This window comes from Maylandia zebra, linkage group LG3 (assembly GCF_041146795.1).
Source record: "Maylandia zebra isolate NMK-2024a linkage group LG3, Mzebra_GT3a, whole genome shotgun sequence".
In the NCBI taxonomy this organism is placed as follows: domain Eukaryota; kingdom Metazoa; phylum Chordata; class Actinopteri; order Cichliformes; family Cichlidae; genus Maylandia; species Maylandia zebra.
In genome coordinates this window covers 23942743-23964769 of record NC_135169.1, presented here as the reverse complement: position 1 = coordinate 23964769, position 22027 = coordinate 23942743, and the positions used below count along the sequence as shown (strand labels likewise).

Sequence of the window (22027 nt, the reverse complement as noted above, 5' to 3'; positions counted from 1 at the left end):
TATGCAAAAACACATACACAAAACTGAATGGATAAAAAGATGTTTTGCTTCCCTTTTATAACCTTTTTTTTTTTTTCTTTTCAGAAACATCACCAGACAGTTGGACAAACAGCTTCAAGAACATCAACAAGAAAGTCTCAAGACTCCTCTTCGGTCTAATTGTTAATGAGTAGTTGTTTAGCCCATGCTTAAATATGGCCGCTATCTCCTTTGACAGCTAGATTTTTGTTTACTTTGAGAAATAAAGGGCAAAATGATAAGAAGCCAAAGCTGTCAAGTAGGTAAATTGCGGAGTGACATCTTTGATTTGTTGGCACGGCGCTGCAGTTCTGACTGTTTACTTCAGATGTTCTTCTTTAGGCGCCTCAGTGTATAACAGTGTCGACAGTTTGACCATGAAGGATTTAGAGTTTACAATCAGTGAATGCCAAAAAAAATATTTCTGTTCCTAGTCTCGGGAAAACCTGGAAATAACACAGGCCTTAAACTTCTTTAAGCCATTTTGAATTTAACAGTAGATAATTGTGTCTATGGTAAATAACCTTGCCTATGTTTAAAACCATATTGTCATAAAAATATGGTTGCATGTGTGTGTGTTTATGGCCAGGAACCATGTATTCTAAATGAAAATAGGCCTACTTAAGAAAATAATAAGAGATATTTTTTTCCACTCTGGCTCAGCAAAATCTGATTATTATGCTGCACATGCTGATGAGAGACCAATGGACGAATGAGTGTTCAAAAGTTATTTTGGATTTATTTACAATGCTATACGTACAGTGTAAATATGAGCGCATTTAATAAAGATGTTTTCAGATGTGAGGAGGCCTCAGGGTTGACCGAGGACACGCTAGAGAGATTACATGCCTAGGGTGGCTGGTTCTGTTTCTATGCCAGTTATTTATATTTGGTCAAAAATAATTCTGATTGCTTTCATTGTATGACTATACCAGTAATAATAATTAGTATTAATTACAGACACTGTTATCTTTTAAATAATCATTTGGATTACAGTTTGAGCAAAGGCTCAAGCATATGTTACGAAATATGAAAATTATTTATGTTTGTAACATTAATAGCAATAGTAATCTGCCGTAAAAGGTTGATGGGCTATTGCCGACATGGACACACAACTTTGTGAATGTGATGACTTGAGAACGTGGTGACGTGAGGTCAATATTTTTTTCCTTCAGATGACATTAATGATATGTCATAATGTGATTTAAGAAAAAATACATCTTGCCAGTATTGTAATTTTTGCTGTTAAGATTGCTTCTTACAGTAAATTAATTTTGGGGTCCATGTTTGTTAACTTTGTAATGTCTCTTAACTTGTTCAAAAGTGTTTGCGAAAAAGAAAAATTATTTGGGTTACACAATAATTAACATATAACAATAAGAAACAATAATTAACATGTCACTCATGTCAGTGCAGTGTTCTCCGCTTATGTTAGGCATGCAAGATTTAGTTCAAGGTCAACACCCCACACGTGTGAGTGTGAGTGAGTGAGCATGTGGGAAGAGAGAGTGTGTCTGTGTGTGGGAGGATGTTCTGTCAGAGTTCACTGTTAGATGATTTCTGAGCAGACTGGCTGGGTAATCTCAAGTTTTCCACTTTTCGAGTATAATTCTGTCATATTTGTGCTGGAAGAGGGAGCCATGTTGGAGATACTTTACAGCTTTTAACCCTAGAACACTATCGCTATAAATAGTAACACGATCACTAATGCCGGGTGATTTTTACCCGATATAATATAACCAATGAAAAGTAATCAAATATATCAAAATATGACAACACATGACAAATTAGAGTGGTCTTCTTTTACTTTCAACTGTGCCATGTCTAACAAAATGAAAAATAAAACTCCTAAAACAAAATAATGACTCTGGAAAGCTGGTCTTTGGTCCACCTATTCCTGGGACATTTGAGACTTCCCTGGTGATGGCACAGGCTCCTCGACACGCAAACAGCTGCAGGAGAGAGAAATCATGTAAATGTATTTTCTCGGGTGTAATTCACCCAGCGATAGTGTTCTAGGGTTAATATCATTAAGCCACCAGGCTGCGGTCTCCCACTGAGGAAGTGGTGAGTAAACAAATGCATTTCAATTCCACGTGAGGATTCACATTTTGTGTTATGATACGGGTTGCGATGTGAGCCACGCCTTCATCCATCTGCCTTGTAGACTGCAACTTTTTAGACTGATTGTAGTGTAGTGTGTAGAAAAAAAGTATAGCATTTATTTGCATAAATGGGCTAAATACCTAATGGAAAACTTACAGAAATTATTATTTCTATTGGAGTAACAGAAATAATAAATAAATATTTATGTTAAGTGTGTCTTTAGAAAAAGTTGGAATGTAATTTTTTTTTTTGTTATGACATTTACTCAGGTGTTTCAAATGTAACAGAATGAAAATGCACTTGCACAATAAAATGTTGTTTTTTTTCCATGTATCCATCGGGTTATTGCAGCACAGAGTAAGCTCTTCAGAATGACCTCATATGACAAAAGTAACTTCACCTTATTTGCTCATGCTTGACTCAATAAGTGACAGATTTGTGACTATCAAGAGGATAAAAAAAGGTAGCATGATTATGGTCAGTGGAAAATGTGCAGGTGTAGTTATTTATTGGCGTATTTATTTTATTTAATTATTTACTTAAGTATTTTGAGACTAAAAGAAAAATATTCCAAATGCCAGGAAAGAAAACAGCTTGTTAATCTGACTTTCTTTGACTGTTTAGGGCCTAATTCTCGTGTGTGTGTGTGTGTGTGTGTGTAACCTGGACAGTAACTGCCACATTCTTGGATTCATGTGTGTATGTTAGTTAATCACTAAATGGAAATGCTCATGCTCCTTATCTGCAAACAAGGAACTACGTTTACTTCGAGGTGTTTCATAAAGAAAGAGATTAAATTAGAAAAATCCGATAAAACTTTATTAATCCCTCAGGTGGGTTCCTCTGGGAAATTCTGTTTCCAGTAGCACAGCTCCAACAGAAGCTGCAAAAGGATGCAAGAATAGAAATATACCATATATACACATATATAAATACAGAGTATATAATAGCGATAAGTACACTGTAAAAAAAAAAGTGCTGTTTTTACAGGAAAACGCTGGCAGCTGGGGTTACCAGGGACTTCCTAAAAAAATACAGCAGCACAGTATATCGCGTTACAGATGCAATATGTAAATTGATTTACAGTGAATGAAACTCACATTAAAACTGTTAAATCTACAGAAAAAAGAAGTTAATTTCACACGTTGATGTTATATATAAATAGACTATTTCCTGTATCTTTTACAAGTAATAAATGCTTATTGTGGATCCATAAATTGTAAAATTAACAGGGAAATATGGAACAAAAAACTAATTTAAAATGGTAGAACAACGGTGAAACTGTGCATATTAAATGGAGCTGCTCTGTATATTATACATAAAATCCATTACTATGCTGTATATTTTATGTTTTAATGTAAAATTTTAACCATAAACCAGCAAATTTCTTACTGCTACGCCTACACCCAAACATGCAAAAATACATCTTGAGAAAACACAAGAGTGGAAAATATCACTTTTGGGAAATTTATTTTGCAGCCAGATTAGCCAAATGACAGCAATTGGATGCATTTTTTCCAACTAACACAATATGCAAGGCACACAGCAACTACACAATTCAATCAGAATATAGGCTATAAAAGCTGTGGAACATTCCTGCAAAGCAAGAACCATGTTCATGAAACAAGCATTTGTTAGACCCTCCACCAGAAAAAGTTAAATAACCTGTTAAGACTTTAAAACAAAAAACACATATTGTGCCAAAAATGATCATAATCACCGTGCAACGCAACACGCACCCTGCTGTCACCACAACCATGGCCCTGGTAAGAAAACATCAGCAAAACCACGTGGTGAAACACACCTACACATGTGGTCTAAAAACACTGCAGTAGCAGCATGTTGTTTTTTTCTTTTCTTATGTAAATAAAGAACATTCCTACAAAGAAAGAACATCTTCATGAATTGGCTTCATGCATTCGACCAGTAAAAGGTTCCAGTACACATTGTGGAACAAAATTAACAAAGTAAAACTAACAGTCCACAGAGAGTCAAGATTTAGGCTTAGCGCCACTCGTGGTCGGCGAGATCCTGAATCAGGGTGAGGACTCGAGGGTTCACACTGAAGCTTTGAGTTTTTATTCTCTACTTTGGTTCCTTTTTCTGGGTTTATGGAGAAGAAACACCTGTAGAATAAAAATCATATAAAAGTTTATTAAGCATTTTTATAATTGATCAGTTAAAATACACGTACAAAGTAAGTAAAAATTAAGTATATACATATATACACACAGTCATGGCCATGACCACGTTCAAGACAAAGTATAACCAAAATGCTGTGGGGAAGTGAACAATGCATGGTCAAAAGTATTGGCACCCTTCACGAGTGTCTTCTGCAGTGATATGTCACACTTTAGCATTTTTAAAATCCAAAGCAAAGGTTATAGGTAGTCAGACGTCAGCTGACGCTTGGTCTAGCCCTGAGTCTCGGCCAGGCTTGGACCCGGATTCAGACTGTTAATGTATTTAAAAAAAAACAAACAAAAAAAAAAAAAACAACAACAAAAAACTGAAAAAAACAACTGAAACCGGCTCCAAAGCCGACCGAGACTCAGAGCCAGACCTGGACTCGAACCACATCAAAGCCAGACTCCAGATCCCAGAGTCTCAGTTATGAGAAATAACAAAGCCATATTTGTTCGCCTCTGAAGAAACTCTAAAGTGGAAGCCAGCTCACATGGATAATGGATGTTGAAATTGTAGTAGCTCCCGAACACGAGGCACAGTGCAGAAATGAAGGAGGATATGTTTGTGCTGACGAGGTTCCGATCAATACTCAGCGTGTATCTTCTTGAGGAATAGCAGGACTGTCCTGTGAAGAAATTATTTAACAGGTTATATCAATAAACACGGCAGTCACATGACATTCTATAAAAAGTGCACTTAAAAAAAAAGAGAGAGAGAAAGAGCTATGAAACAGACTTACCACACACGATAATAGTGGGTGTCAGAGACACTTGCTCCAGTTGTACCTCATCTGCCAGACATGTATCTTCAACACAGAGAAGCATGGACTCCTCCTTCTCTTCAAAGTAGCTGAGCAGAAGCAGGACCATCTCTTTCACATCATCTGAGCAGCCACTCTGCGGTCCCCGCATCCTCTGAAGCCTTGCATAAGTCTGAAGCAACACCTTGCTTTTGCTGACAGCAACTGTGGTCAAGTAGTCCAGTAGCCTTTTCCCCTTCAAATCCAAATTTCGTGTGAATGTCTCTTTGAGGTCAATCCCAGTCCGGTTGTTCAGTGATGACGCGACGAATCCTACTTCCGGGCCTAAAGTAGTCTGCGTTTAATATGGCTTTTGTGTTGTTAACATGTTTAATGTTATGTATTTTCTTCTATTTGATCTCAAAAGCTCCTAAAACAGTCAGTGATCCCTGTTGACCTCCCTCGGCTTTTATTACCGCTAATCATTTATTTAAGCTCAGTTTTTAAAACCTTAGGATGTAACTACAGCCCAGCCCATGCAGCAGTATATGAATGACTAACCTCGTATTGTGGATGGATTATCTCAGTTGTTCTCCTGGCTGAAGTTTGGTCCTTTTACAGCATCCTGCCATGCGATTACATTTGTTTCTGACCACCGAGAAAACTCATGTTAACTTTTATCGAGTGGAAAAAAAAGTTAGCTTGTTTATATTATGCTAACATAGCTGTGTCGCTAGCGGTCACGTAGCACATCATTATATACCAGCTAGCCCAACTTCAGTAACCCTACAAACGTCACTAGGGTTGCCAACTCCCTGAAAAATAAATAAGGGACACCTCGTGGCCAGGGCCGGGCGACCCAGTTGTCTTCACCCTTCCCAGTGTGGTGAATTTTCTAGCTCTTTTTTTGTGTGTGAAATTATTTTTTTTAACCCTTTGACTTGAATTTGATTTAAGTAGATGTGTATTCTTTGTGATATGAACACATGTGAAACAAATGATCATTTAGCCATTTATTTTCAAAATGACAACATTAACACATAAAACAGGTCTCTTTCTTAAACAGAAGCCTGTCATGCTTAACTTTTGAGAATATAAGTAAATCTTTCTTTAAAAGAACTCTGTCCTGCTTAACTTAAAATAATAGAAAACAATAGAAAGAAAAACATTCTTGTAACAGTGCACATTTAGTGCATTTAGTACAATTGGCTTCAGTTGAGGTATTATTTCAGCTTTTCTAATGCTAATCAGCTGCTCCTGTTTGTAAACCCGCTTGTTCCCATGATTACGCATCATAACTCATCATCATTATTCATCTATGTATTACTTTTATGTATTAGTCATCTATTTGTTGTAATCATGTTTATTACACAAAATAAATTATATTATCACACTTCTGGCCACATAGCGCTGATATTCACTGCACATGCCCATATTAACTTTTTCCAGCCAGGTGTTTTCCTTTTCCCATTCTTCCCTTTCTCTGAACAAACATTGCTGCTCTAATGCTGGGCTTACACTGTGCGGTTTTAGGCCCATTTTGAGCCGATTTTTGAGTGATCGGACCGATTTTGGCCTTCATCGTGCATCGTGTAGTATACGTGGGGTAACGAGAAGTGATTAACACCTCACGACCAGCTCCCGATCATCAATCGCTCGTGAGCCGCTCACACTGCTCGCGCGCAAACACGTAAACGCCGTGAAAAAGATGGAGCAGCATGGCTGTGCGGCGTGTGATCTGGACACAAGCGATGGAGGCACAACTTGTAGAACTTTGGAAAGCTCATCCGAGCCTTTTCGATGTGGCATCACAAAATTATCACGACCACAACAACCGTGAAAATAGTTGGATTTACATTGCTGCTCAGTCACAGCTGCCTGATCATGTTTTTCATTAGCAATTTAGCAAAGTTGATGGTGGTGGTGTGTCTGTGTGAGTGTAAGACGGAGAGAGAGCGAGCGACAGATTTTCTGTTATAACCTTCATTTTATGGAGGCACAGTGTGAGCACTCAGGTCGCATCAGAGCATCGGGCGGTATAGTGTGAGACCTGCATCGTGACCTACCAACTTCTAACCCCTGCGAGTCAATCGTGCAGTTTGAGCAGGAGCTGAATAACGCGACTGAAAAAATCGCACAGTGTCTGTCCAGCTTTAGGTGTACTGTCGTCCGAGACTTGCACCGCAGTGTCGGCGTTTGTTTCCCTGTTGGCCATGCTTCTTGTTGTGGTCATCTGTTGTCTTCCGGTTTTTTCTCCGTAAGCGACCTTTCCTCGACCAATGAGATGAGCGGTAATCTGAATTGTCATACTCGAATTGTCATAAGTGTGCTGTCAGCTCATTGGTCACAAAGCAGGAGAGGGGCTGGGAATTATGTTTTCAAACAAAGCGTTAATTCCATTAAAAGTTATAGACTACTTTTGATTCTCACTGTATTACGGGACAAAGTGCGTCCCTTATTAGCTCAATACGGGACGTGTACTTTTGTTACGGGACGATTCCGTATTTTAAGGGACGGTTGGCAACCCTAAACGTCACTGCTGTTTAGTTTTCTGTCTTCATTTATGTTGGAAGTGATAACAGAGCTGTACGTTTTAATTTGTTTCCAAAACCCCGCAGTCAGGACATGCTATATTGTATTTAGATAGAAGCTAGCGAGCTAACTTCCTGCTAACTTCTAACTCCGTTAAATGTCATAAATTCCGTTTTCATGGATGCCTGGATGTTAAACTCAATTGTTACACCTGGTAGAGCAGAACGCTGATCATTTTATTAAAGATGAAAGACTTTAGACAGTTTTTCAACTCTCAGTAATGCCATAGTGATCGTTTGATATATGGACCTGCAGCGGAGTTTAGACCCAGACACGGCTAGTGACGTCAGACTGAACAACCGGGTAAGTTCCTTGAAGTGGACAGACATGCCAAGTTCATCAAACCAAAACGGCCACTCCTCCCTAAGGCATTTGATACTTTTCCCCTGATTGACATGTTGACGTTGTGTGTAGTAAGTGGACTTCATTAGACTTTTAACCTCTTCTGGATTGGCATCAGCTTGCTGGAACATCACCTTGAGTTTTTCCATCTTTTGCTGTTGGCTCTCTGGAGTTTCTTCAAGAGGCAGAAATTCTACATTCCATTTAATGCACCCGTATGTATCCTGCATGGCTGCTCTTTCTTCTAAAGGGATCTCGTCTGTGTGGTCTGAGTCAGTCTGATGTTTTCTTTTTCTTATTTTGGGTGTTGAAGTGCGCCTTACATTTTCAATTCTGTTCTGCAACTGTTTGACAAGTGAAAGGTAGCCTGCGCCAACAATCTCACCCTCTATTAAATCTTGCAGAGAATTGGGATATTTTGCCACCATTTTTTTTGCAACGTCAATTGAATGTTTTCTAACTACATGTGGGCATTTTTCCATCATCTCAGTCACAACAATCCGGACCATTTGCCTCCTCAGTTTTGGGCGAGGCCTTTTCCTCCTCTCAAGAAAATGCATCACTTCTGCAGGAAGTTTACTCCATGGAATTTCAAAGTTGTCATCCCATTGTGTGTCACATCCTGGGCTGCTGGAGGAGGTCGACGATAGACTTTGGGGTGAAAGTGAGAGCAATGACAGCGACTGGGTTGATGAGGCTTCCACAGATGATAGCGAGCTGTTCTCTGGAGTTTGGTCTTTCAATTACAAAACAAATACAATTATGATTCATACTGTATGTCTGTTCATGACCATCTCTGCTTTTGAGTTTGAATAGTTGTTTGTTGTTTTTACTTACATTTCTGTTTCCAAGCAGAAAGAAGCTTTCTTGCTTGTACAGATCTTAATGCTGTCATCAAATCTGCCTCCGTTACGAAGCGTAGATCATCACTTGTCTCAACTCCAATGGACTGCAAGTGCTCCTCCAGGATGTTTTTGTTCACAGCTTGAAGTTCTGGTAGGACTTCCGTGATGGCGACATCTAGGAAGGTTCGCTCTGAGTCACTCATACTTGCACTGGAGAAGAAATGCCACCTCCAAACAAAATAGAAAATCACATACAGTTCATACACTTGATGGAGCAGGGTGTGGATTACGTGACACTTATATTACTGTTAAACTATTTACAGTGAGAAGTGAGCTATTAGTTGGACATTATTTTGCCACAATACTATGCTTTAGTGGAATGATTCGGTATTCTTCAAGAATGTATGATACCAAAGGATAGAAATCAGGCAGGTCATTAATGTTGATACACTGTAACCCAAGACTGTCCTTTGTCACAGAATACAGATGGTATTCTGAGAGGAAGATGCCTTTGTGGATATCCATTAGAACATACACAGATGTGTCATTTTGAATCAAGATGAGTAGAAGTTCACCAAACTCCGTACACTCGTCATTTCTGTACACAAGAAACTGTCCCTTTTTATATGCAGTGCCCTTGTACTGAATGTCTGTGGTAACTGTGGTATTGCTTTCTGAAAAAGCTAACTCCCTGACCGCATGCTGAATAGTGTCACTGTAGAGGTTGGGATAAAACACACAGCTCTCCTTCACTTGCAGCAGTTCACGGCATTCTTGCCCTGCTAAAAGATAAGCCTGATACATCTGATGACGTGTTGACAAAGTTTGACAAATATTTTTGAAGCTTTTCAAGTGTCTGGCACATCTTTTGAAGTAACTGTGTTTACATTCAAACCTAAGCGTCCATAACCTCATGTTAAGGTTCAAAATTGAGGAAGGAGAGTACAAACCACCCTTGGTCCAGAAGCTCATGGTCAAACAATGATTTTTAATGAATACACACGTGTGGGAAGACAACTCTGTACGCAGACAGCAAGTGATCTTCGACTTAATCAAAGCATAAACAGATATTTTATAGCATCAGGGTTTGATTTACTGACGCCCCTTCATGCGTCACAGATACATTTTATACATAGATCAGATCAACACCACAATGACTTTTAACCCAGAAGATCATCTTCTATTTTCATGGCCGATTCCTCCGGTCAACCTTTCAGTTCCTCTTTCTTGCCGAGAAGACAAGGACGGTTCCTCTTTTACCGAGACATGACTAATCTCTCTCTCCTCTAAATAAATCTAACTCATGTGTGTGTGTGTGTGTCACGACCTCACATGCTCTCTGTGTCACCTCTTCACCTACTAACTGTCTGTGTCTCGTCCTCAAATGCTCTTTCTCAATTCACCTGTTGCACTTCTGACCTTTTACCAGACCAGAGGCTCACTGAGACTATGTGTATGTCATCTGCTAAATAAATGTTCTAATCAAGAACCCCTACTAAAAGCTTTAATACAAGAATATGAACATATAAAAGATATTAAAATGAACTGTTGTGTAAGCATGTATTGCAATTCCTTCTATGTTCTAGTTTTCCCTCAGCATGTATCACCTGAACAGTCACGTCAGTGAAGCTTAAGACCTTTAAAGAACCTGAACATCAACTCAAATAAGCACAGATATGCAATATGTATAAAATAGTTATAACTGCATCTGAAATACAAAATTAACATCATCATAAACATCTTAAGGCCATCTTAAAGCTATCTGTTACATTGTTAAAGCAATGATCATACTGCAGATTATATTATCAATGCAATGGTACTGATAATAATTATTTAACAATAGCAGTAAAATAATTTCCCTGCTCCACACTCATCAATGGACCAAATTTCAACAACAGTGCTGAATAATGGCGCAAATAGTGGTGCTTGGGTTTTAGTTGAATTCCAGGAAACAACATCTTTCTCATCTCCAAATATTCTTGGATCAAAATGTCAGCAAATGCTATCTGGGACAAGGAAATGCTCTGAGCACAAATAAGATCCACAATATCTTTCAACTGGAGAGCTAACTGCCATACTTCATCCTCATGGTTTTGTACTTTGTCACCAATCAAAACTGGCAGCAATCTCAAAAGGTTCCAGTTTTGAACGGCTTGCCCTGATAATTTGGATCCGTCAGGTTTGACAGTACATGGCTTTGTAAGTGCTTCAGATCCTTTATATTTAAACTGTTTAATGCGTCTGTTTAACTCATTCACTGCCAGCCATTGGCAGTGAATGAGTTAAACCCATTGACTCATTCACTGCAATTGACGGCTATAGACGTCAATGGCAGTGAATGAGTTAAAAGGGAGTATGTGAACCATTTTTTATAATGTTCTTCAGGTACAGTGCTAGATCATATGACACAACTCCTTCAAAGAGGTCATGACCTAGACAAGGTGGGAGACCAGGCTGGGATACGTGAAAAGACTGAAGGGTATAGAGATTGACAGACCACGTGACTTTCGCGCATTGCATGCTGGGAACTCGTGGCAAAACAATCCAAGTACCGCATCAAATGCAAGCATTTGCAGCACCGCAAAACATTCATTCTTCGGTTCCAATAAATTCTTGCTTTTTCTTCGCCCCCAAATAGGTATGTACAAAACGAAGGAGAACAATGCCGGTCCGTACAAAGACAGACTTGATGAAAAGTCAAAGAAAAGATACGAGGAAAAAAATCAAACCAGTGAAAGGGTCAGACCCTTACGAGCACACAGAGTGGACAAAAGACGTTAGCGTGCTGCCCAACTTTCACCACGCTCATATTTATAATCATACGGTTCTTGGAGTGAGTGCATACACTCGTGAAGTTTAGTAACTTCAGGTCACTGCAACAAGCCCAGGTACAGTTTACCGACGGATGGGTGCAGGACCTTGAAATGCACCGTGTAGAACGAAAGACCATCGTACCTATCATAAGTTTACCAGTCTCACAAATCGTCTTCATAAATACACATTCGTTAACCGTTTATTAATAGGACCTTTGAGCTCAAGGGTAATTAATTAGTAGTGGAAATAATTTCTGGTACGCGTTACAGAAATGTAGCAGTGACAATAGTACTGTATGTTGTAATCGCACTGGACAATTAGTGATACAAAACAACTGTTTTATCCTGTGAATAAAAGTATATGTTTTTGTCAATGTACCATGGTAATAACAGAAACGAAACACAATATTGTGTCAGGACAATTCACTATTTATGCACAATAAATAAAGGAGCATAGCGCGACCATTTCTGTTCAGCGCCAGACTTGCTTGTAACCTATATCACCAATTATGTTATGAAAATGACGTATTAACTACTACAAAACTCTGACCTTTGTGGAAATGCTTGGAGCAGACTAACCTGTGAGCTGGAGTGTTCTGGGACGTTATATTTGGTCTTTGGATGGCTGCAATCCAGGCCATCCGTCGCGTCTTTGTTACTTCGGAAACATGGCTCGAACAATTTCTCTTCAACGACGTAATCCGATAAAAACGATCTCTTTACCCATCGGCTTCCCGTGGCTGTCATGCGACCGGCTATTGCAGTTAATAATACAACAGCTTCTTGACATTTTTGTGTTTCTTTTTATCGCTGTGTGACTGATTTCAATTGAAAGCCTGCGTTCGCTAGTACCTCTTGCCACGAGTTCCCAGAATCCTTTGCGGTTCTACCCGTGAATGACGTCACATTTTCAATCTCTATATAATATGCATGTTAAATTTTATATTTGGGGTGAAATATCAAGTCTTTTCAAGTAAACCGGTTCAAGTCCAATTCAAGTCCCAGGTCATTGGTGTAAAAGTCCAAGTCAAGTCACAAGTCTTAGAACATTTTTTCAAGTCAAGTCTAAAGTCATAAAATTAATGACTCGAGTCTGACTCGAGTCCAAGTCATGTGACTCGAGTCCACACCTCTGTTTCAAAGCCTTTACTTTAAAATATACGCCGTTCAATAGCTGAGCTTAATCTTACAGAGAATGATCAAAGCTCATGTAGAAACAAACAAACAAATGAACAAAAGATTTTCTCCTTCATTTCTGTCAAACAAAGCTGTATGACACGTTTCCAGTGGTTAGTATCATGGTTGCTAGGCAACCTGGGCAGCGCAACGCAGCCTTTTTTTTTTTTTTTACTTTATTGACAAACAACAGTATCAGCGCAACGGAGGCTAGACCGTCCCATTTCACAAGCCTTGCACTTCCGGCCTTAGCGGTCTTTGAGTACGCGGCCCTTGAGGATCGTTGAGGCTGCGTCCTTTAAGGCTGCAGACCCTGAATTGGGAGACAGCCATAGTCTATTCCTCGTCCACACGTAAACACAAAAAAAAGTTTTAAAAGATCTCAGTTTTCGGTGATTCGAACGCCGTTCACGTGTGGACGAAACAGTTGCGTTTTCAAAAATACCCGTGTAGGTGCGGACGTAGTGTAAAAGAGTTAGTAGTTTATTTTATTACTCCCTGTAATTTATTGCAGATTACTCCTATTTGCTTAATTGTTTACTAAATGTTTGAGGTGTGAAATAAACCGCAATGGAGCAAAATATGGCTGTGTGTGGTTGGAGGATGTGTTTGGGCGTGGGCGCGTGCACGCGCTAGGAAGGGGGGGAGGCGAACATTTTTCTTGTAAAACAAAGGGGGGCCCAGCAAAAAAAGTTTGGGAACCACTGCTCTAAGCGATAGATTTGTGTGGAGAAAGCCAGATTTGAAGTTTATGCTTTTATTTTGAAGGGAGGTCTTATAAAGCGGAAGTCCGTTCCGCCTGCACGAGACGTCACACTAAACAGGGACAGTTTTTATTTGGACCCAAGATAAGAAAGCGGAGGACAACACAGACGCAATCAAAGCTGTTGGCTACGCATTTATTACGAACGGTATGTAACGGGAGCTCTTACTAAACACAGAGCGACATGTTTTTAATCTCAGTGGATGTGTGTACGCCGTTAGTCGTTTCAGGCTTAGCTAGAAGCTAACCTCAGTTAAGCTAGTAAAGGCAGCCTGTAAAAATTGCAGCAGCTACTGTTTGGAGAAACAGTTGGATAGCCGTGCTGCCATGTTTCATGCAGAGGAGTGTGAGCTTGGGATAATACTTTTAGCATCCATATGAAAAAGATCTGTTTGTATCATAAATGCTGCAAAATGTGGGCCGCATGTGCATGTTCTCTTACATGGTATACAGTTTAAAACACTTTTCTTTTCTTTGTTAAAAAAAAAAACATAAGAAGAGACTTGTATAGATATACATATGTATATGAGTGTGTATACCTGTGTACAGGCAAAGCAAAGGCCTAATTGCAAACAGGGGATTCCCAGGATTTTTAAAATGGGGTGGCACAGACCTCCCCTAAACCTAACCTAACAGCATGACAAGGTTTTAGTAATAAAAAACACTTTGTTAGGTTTAATTGTTTAAAAAAGCACCTGGTCAGGTTTTGATAACCAAAATAGCAAGTGATGTACAGATGGCAATTTTTTCTTTATGATTATGATCATCATAATCATAAAGGTTTTTTTCTTTCTTTTCTTTTTTTTTTTTTTACTGAGAACTGTAGTTGACAGGATATTTGACAGGGAGAATCAACTTTTCTTTAATGCAAAAAAATTTCATAGTGCATTAAGGAAATCTGATCACTTATTTTACTAAGTTACAGGGTCCTATTTCCCTGTGCACTGCTAAAAGAAAGAGATACAGATATTTAAATGAAGATTAGCTTGTGTACACCCACTTTTTACCACACATTTTGAAACATTTTGAAAATGTAGGTGTGTGGAAACGATTGAGCAGTAGCAATTAATGAGTAATTACTCTAACTTATAATTTTAACAGATAACCTTTCTCTTATTAGTCACCTTGGCCAATGTGTGATGTAGAGGAATAAGAGTATAGCTTGAAGAAACTTTAATTAACTCCTATTTAACATGTTAGCAATGATATTCTGCACTGAGAAGAGTCATGAATGCAGAACCATTAGCGCTTACTGGGTTTGATAACACAGGCAAGTTCCGCATGTAAGTTAACAGACTTTTCATTTTACAACTGCAATCTAAAGGTCTTATTCAACTTACTTTTGGCTCAGTAATATTCTTTCATCTGTAACGTAGATGTATTGCAAAGACTTCTCAGAGTAGTCCCTGCACATAAATTCAATAATTTACATATAGAGAGTTGTTTTTCAAAGCAAATACATGTAATTTAATTTCAAAAATGGATAAATATCATGAAAATTTAATTCAGATGAAAAATAAATGAAGGGAGAGGTGGTGTAGTTAGAGAGACAATGCTGTCTGTTATTGAGTTGGGCTGTAGTTACGTGGATTTGTATGCCTCAGCACACCTGGACCATCATGGGCCACCAAACCCGAGCTCAAGCGAACTGCTAAAAAAACCCCACTGAGCGATCCAGAGAGAAAAGCAGCTGCAGGCAGCCTTTAGCTCCTCTAGGTCAGCTGCAGATACTGTGTTTTACTTCTTCTTGATTTGGAAAACAGACTAAAGTGCTACATTGTGAAAAACTGAATTGAAACATGATGTACATAGTGCTGAGTTATGCAGAACTGAATTTTAGAAGACACAACGAATAGGAATGGGTTAATATTTTGTTTAATTATTAAACCAAAAACTTGTTAGGAAATATGGCTTTTTGAAAAGGTCACTTAGATGCAGCTTTGTGTCTCTATAGTTTACATTTTGAGTAAAGGTGTTATTTTGTCCTATGAAAAAGTTTGTTTGGACACAGTTTAATTTTTTTTAATTTTTGGCAGCAGGAAGCTGGATCGAGTCTGTGGGCTGTATTTCACACTCTGTGCTCTAGTTTCAAGTTATTGACTTGAGGCACTTTTAGTCTAGAGTTGTATTTCCTGCATTTCTAAGAATCATTTAATTTTAGAAGTTGTGCATGATGTGTAGTATACGAGCACAAAATGTTAAGATGTTAAATACTTGCTAGATAATATCTGGTAATGTTATTTTGTAGCTTTTGTACTACTAGTATTATTGCTGTTGTTTTTGTTTGTTTGTTGTTGTTGTTTTTTACTGCTCCTGAAACGTCTTGTGAAATTGTTCAAGTCCTCTATCTTGTAGGCTGTCTGGAAGCATTTTTGTTCTATCCCAGACACACACATTCATTTTTATTTATTTTTAACCATTTTTAATATCCTCATTCAAATATATAATTTTTCATGAAGTTGGTAATCTCATCTCTCATCGAATGGATACTGGGACATTTTCCTGCACCAAAAACTTCACGGAGAGGAGTTTGGACATGGACATGTTTTACCACACCACAAAGTAAAGCTGGATTTACGGTCTGTCCGTACTGCATGTCAGATACCAGATTGGTTTGGCTTTCTCAGGCTGCAAGACAATGTCATCTGATGAAAATATGTGGACTGACTGAAGATGAGCCAAAAGCATGTTTTGTTTTTTTTTTGTTTTTTTTTCTTGCTAACCTTAATATTTTTTTTGTTTTTATTTTAATTTTTTTTGCATTACCACTTGCATTGCCTACCAGATCAACAAGGAGTGTATCGTTTGTTTTTCTTTGAGAAGTAATGTCTGGATATAATTTTTATTGAAGATATACTTTTGCAATCTTTTTGGATAATACAGTCAAAGGTTGGGTAATGTTTTCAAATTTTCTAAATGGCATCAGCATTTAAATACCTGAATGTTGATACACAACTTAGATTATAAGTGTACATACATTCATGGACATAAATGTCAAATCAATATAACGCTGTCAGTAATTTATGAGAAATGTAATTTTTTTCTGGGGCTGAATGGCTGCATAACGTATATTAGGGCTGCTCAATTAATTGAATTTTAATCTCGATTACGATCTAGGGTTTCAACGATCATTAAAAATGACTGAGCCGATTATTAGCCCCTCCCTCGTGCTTTACTCTCGCGCTGCTCCGTGTGGCAAACCGATCGCACCTCTCTGCATTTCGAACACGTGTCACAACAATTAAGAGCAGCGGTCTCCAACCTTTTTTGCGCCACGGACCGGTTTATGCCCGACAATATTTTCATGGACCGGCCTTTAAGGTATAGCGGATAAATACAACAAAATAAAACTAGTACCGGTACCGAAAAAAAGGAAATTTATTCATAACACACGTGAAAAGACCAAGGAAAACCGAGTAAATGATTAAAAACGATAACAAAATAACGCTGAAAACCGGTTAAAAACCCTGAAAACTATACATTTCACACCTGAGCCTCAACTCTCGCGGCCCGGTACCAAACGACTCACGAACCGGTACCGGTCCGAGGCCCGGGGATTGGGGACCGCTGATTAAGCGGACCCGAGGGAAGCTCTGAAAGCTAAGCAGAAGTTATTTGGAGAGGAGAGTGACTGCTGTTGGTTGAAAAGAGAGGTAAAAAAAACTTCAGTGGTGTGGAAACGTTATGGGTTCACGGAGTCAGATGTGGATCAAGTAGACATAGTGTGTAAACTTTGCTACATTGTCGTAGCTGCACCACAGAGCAACACTGCAAAGTTCACTAAACATAGATGTTTACATTTTTCATTTATTTTTTATATTGCAAACATTTGCACTGTTATCAGTATTTGCACACTATTTTATATTATTTTTTTGACAGTCTTTAAAGTCATTATTCAATACATTGTTATTGTTAAATAAATATCGTCAAATAATCGAGATCTCAATTTCAGTGAAAATAATCGTGATTATCATTTTTGCCATAATCGAGCAGCCCTAACGTATATCTTTCATAGTAAAACAGTCAAGAATTTGGTGCCAAATATTTTGTCTATATTTGGGGTTTTCTGAAATGTGACCGTATACCTGCTTACATTTTAGTAGCAGTGAAAGTTTGAAAAATTCTGAACTATCAAGGCCAAGGTTATAATTGTGTCAGAAAGGTTTGGTTCACAGCACTCATTGGTAGAAGTTAATACACAGTAAAATGGGGAATTCCCAGGACATCACTGGAGATCTGAAGAGGATTATAGGAGTACACAAGTGAGAAATGTGTCTGAGCCCTTTCTAAACCATTGCAGATTCTGGCATCATCAGATGGAATGGAATAGAATAGATTCAATTATATAAGTCATTGGGAACTGTACATACTTTGTTAAGATTTGAAAAAGACCCGAAGGACACCATAAAAAGTTGGTTTGAAGAGTCAAAAACCACCAAAGCACAGCTCTGCCATGGATTGGGAGCTGACAGAAGATCATTGCTGAGCAAGTTTTACATCACCATTGACCGAGAGGCTGCGTCTGAAGAGAAAAACCACTGCAACAAAATCAATACTTTTAAAATCAGTTAATGTTGATAACCTACCAAAAGGACAAAGAAGACTTTGAGAGATTTTTTTTATGAACAAGCATTGAGCTGTTGCTGCCAGTGAAGCTGGTACATCGAATTAGAGTGGATATAATAATGAAAGAAACAGACTACTGAAGAATTCTTTAGCAACTCCCCAAACCATTGTGCAAAGTTTCGACAAAATCAGATATGTCAATAGGGCTAGTTTTGGAACAGGCTAGCTACTAAGCTTTTGGAATGGCCTTTTCAAAGTCCTGAGCTTCAGCTAATAACAAATGTGGACTATACTTGAAAGTCAGATTTTTGCCAGGGAAGAAATTATTTCAAACAAAGTGGTAAAATTTGCAAACAGAATGATACTACAAAAGCATAGGTGTTCTGAATGTATATGTAAGAAAACCTTATATGAATTCAATTTTGTGCACAGATAATTTTTTTTTTACTCTTAAAAATGTATGTTGCACAGTCATTCTGCCCCAAAAAAGCTCAGTTCAAATTATTCAGTGATTTATAATGATGTTCTCTAAAGTACAAATTGGTTTTTAAATTTTTGTAGTCAATCTGCTGGTGGTAAATGAGTTTGCCTGCATTTTTTTTTCTGTTTTCTGACCTTGTTTTCTCTTTTTATCTGACCTTTGATGTTTGTGCTTCCTGTTTATTTCTAGTAGTAAAGATCCTGATATTGTAATGATAAATTTATATTTGGCAGGAAGCAACAGAGTGAACAAATCCAGACAAGACCTTCCAGATGGATTTCACCCATCCAGGAAGCTGAAGCCCACACCAGTTCAAAAACTTTTTTTTTTTTTAAATTTCTCAGTTTTGTAATTGCTATTGAAGATTTCCCTTCTCCCGCACCCAGGATCACCATCAAACCACATACTTGAAGTTCTCTAAAGGATCTCTCTACACACAAGACTTCGTGATTATGGTTGCCTGACTGAATGGTCACTTTGCATTTTGCACGAGCTCCACATTGACAATGACCTCCAGCATACCTACTTTGTAAAAAAACCAAAACAAAACACTCAAACACCCATTCCATTGACTGCTGTGGCCATCCTTGACTTTCTGAACCATGTCCCATCCCCTTCATAACCCCTATAATTTTGGGATAGAAAGTTCTGCGCAGTGTCGAAATGCGCTTAGCTCTTCTGGAGCATCCTCTGGAACTTCTGACACTACGTTGGGAACAATTCCTTCACTGCGTGCTTTTCCAGTGAGCTACACCCCCCCACAGAGTAGTTCTATTTTAGATGGAGGCATGAAGAGATCTACAGAAATGTATCTTGGTCAAGCCAGGACAGAGATGAGACAGCAGCCTGTTAACCAGGCCCCTTGCTTTACCAGCACTCAAGAAGACAAGTTTATTTCTTCAACTGCAACGGTTGCCTCCAGTCCAATGTGCTCAGCATCTCAAAGACACTCTGATTTTAAAAGTGGGCCTTGCTCCTTGGACTGGTCAACCTATAAGAAAGTCACTGAAAATGTTTCTTCTAGATTTTTTTCATCTACTTCACTGAGCTTCCAAGGCAGTGGTGAAAGAGAACAGGATATGCAGTCCATTCCAGGCTTAGGTGATTCTGACTATCGAATGCAAGAGAAACCTGTGCTCAATACTGATTCCAGTTACCCAAAGTACTCTTCACAAGAAGCTTCTAACATCCTTTTACGTTTTGGACTTGAAAAAGATGACTTGGAATATCTGATCTCCTACCCTGAAGACCAGATAACCCCTGGCAATCTGCCTTTTATCTTAAGGCAAATCCGCATGAAGAAGGCTGAGAATGTTAAAGCTATTGTTCATTCAAAAGCCTGTCCTGAACCTCAACCCACCCCCAGCATGACCGTAATGGACAGGTTCAGAAGGGAAGGGATGCAACAGGGCGAATTGGCACAGATTATCAAACCAAGTAAAGTGATTGACTATGGACATACTAGCAAATACGCTGGAGGGTTTGGCAGTGATATAGGAAAGAGCAGTGAAAGTAGAGCTAACAGTAGTGAGAGTGGCAGTATGTTGCTCATGGACACTTGTGATGGTGACAATTGCAATAGAGAACCACTGCAAGAAGGTACGGCAGAGGTGAAAACCAGCACCTTGGTTTCTTCACATGACCACCGGGGTACTGTTTCCATTAATAGTTCAATGCAGAGCTATGAGCCTCCTCCAAGCAGGAATCTAACTCAACGATTGCTGACTCAGCCACACCAGGCATCTCAAGAAATCATCAGCTCTTTCTCTCTGCCAAAGAAAGACACAGACTTAAGACTTCTCAAATTCAAACCAGTTCCTTTGAAAGAACCAGAGCCAGATTACCATTTGGCATTAAAAATCCAACCACCTCTCAGTCATATTGCACGTGGTGTGCATCCTGATCAACCTGGGCTTGTGCTCATCGGCAAGAAGGATAACAGCTGCACCAAGGATCAAAGTAAAAGTCAACAACAAGTGCCAAAGGTTGCTAAACCCATAAACAATCAGAAGATGCACCAAAGGCAGATGCAGCAGGAGCTAAAGAAACAGGCGGAGCAGCAGCAGGACCAGAAACAACCACCAGTGCAAATGGGACAATGCCAGTCTGCAAAACCAGCTACTCCTCTAGCACCTCAGATAATTCCTAAACCAGTGAACTTCGTTTATATGCCGCTGCCACTTTCCAGCACGCAGTGTCGTGCAGACAGGGAGCTATCAAAGGTTCTGCCAGCGTTGGCCATGATGCAAGACTATGCTGCAGCCACACCACAAACCTTTCCACATACCTGTTCTCTGTGTTTGCAAAAATGTACTGGTATGAAGGTGAGTGGAAGACCGTACTCTCTTCTGTCTCCATTTAGAACATTACGGGTATTTATTTCTGTCTATCATTTTGGTTAATTTTAAAAAGAACCAAAAAACCAACATTAATTTGTGAAACAACCTCCTTGCTTCCAAACTTTACGACTGCTTTTTTAAATGTAAATTTCTGTAGCATATTCTTCTGATCTGTTATTTAAGTCTTTCCACCTTGGACAAATACAAGACTTATGAAGTAAATGATTTCTGTCATATTTCAGTCTAGAAGAAAATGACTGGGTGTGCATCAGTCTGCTCATATAGCTTACTAGAGCTGCCTCTTGAAAAAACTGGAACATTTTATAATGGTTCTCAAACAACATCTTTATTCATATATGTTGACATGTCAAAACATGTCACTTAGGGCACAAGGGAGATTGCCAGATGTTGTATTTATGGGGAAAATAGTTAAGATTGGATTATCCGAGCTGCGTTAGTCTCTGAAAGTAATTCATAGTTACCCTTTTTCTAATTTAATTTAACAATAATGGCAAATTGGAAGTTTCTGCCCAACAAAAAGAAAACGATAAGTGAAGATGAAGAGTCTGCAAATCTGAGGAACATGAGCATCAGAAAGATGACTTTTCCCCCTAATTCATATTTAGTTTACAGCCATCCACTTAAGAACAGTTACTGTCTTAAGAAGAGTAGCAGTCATCTTGCAGTGACAGTCATTGGTTGAGATTGTGAAGCAAAATTAAGATGTTCTATAGTATGCTGCAAAAGTCTTGAGCCCCTTGCATTTCCTTTCCAAGGATCCAGAGATGCAATTGTTATTGCAAATGGTATTGAGCAATAGTTCTCCAGGCTTTATGAAGGACTTTCAAAGATTGTCTTTGGACATTGGCTGCTTTTTCACTCATTTCACTCCAGTTCTTGTACCAAACAATTTTCAGAGGAATGTTTTTTGTTTGTTTGTTAAACCAGTTAACACTGATCTATGAATGATTCAACCAATAAAAAAAATCCAGCAAGCCCACAGGTTGAACCACTAGTGTGTCTACACAAAACCGATAACTAGGCAACTAATTCTTTTTAA

At 38.8% G+C, this 22027-nt stretch overlaps 2 protein-coding genes and 1 long non-coding RNA gene across 6 annotated transcripts in view; 2 read left to right on the top strand and 1 right to left on the bottom strand.

The window, feature by feature from the left end:
• LOC101465270 (uncharacterized) overlaps nucleotides 1-2457 on the top strand; it is a 41456-nt gene extending 38999 nt beyond the window's left edge. For both annotated transcript variants that reach the window (XM_076881151.1, XM_076881147.1), the window contains exon 31: nucleotides 85-2457. In XM_076881151.1, the coding sequence (XP_076737266.1) occupies nucleotides 85-159 (75 nt within the window). In that variant the 3' untranslated portion in view covers nucleotides 160-2457. The remainder of the gene's footprint in view (nucleotides 1-84) is intronic.
• An 844-nt stretch (nucleotides 2458-3301) lies between these two features.
• On the bottom strand, nucleotides 3302-5706 carry LOC143417039 (uncharacterized). The gene is made up of 3 exons (XR_013097258.1): nucleotides 5051-5706; nucleotides 4802-4936; nucleotides 3302-4250 (listed from the first exon to the last, which is right to left on the bottom strand). It is a non-coding gene; the product is annotated as an uncharacterized LOC143417039 (long non-coding RNA).
• A 7912-nt stretch (nucleotides 5707-13618) lies between these two features.
• The window catches only part of LOC101466147 (uncharacterized), a 49255-nt gene continuing 40846 nt past the window's right edge, over nucleotides 13619-22027 (top strand). For all 3 annotated transcript variants that reach the window (XM_014414139.4, XM_014414138.4, XM_023155468.3), the window contains exons 1-2: nucleotides 13619-13729; nucleotides 18862-20952. In XM_014414139.4, the coding sequence (XP_014269625.3) occupies nucleotides 19231-20952 (1722 nt within the window). In that variant the 5' untranslated portion in view covers nucleotides 13619-13729; nucleotides 18862-19230. The remainder of the gene's footprint in view (nucleotides 13730-18861; nucleotides 20953-22027) is intronic.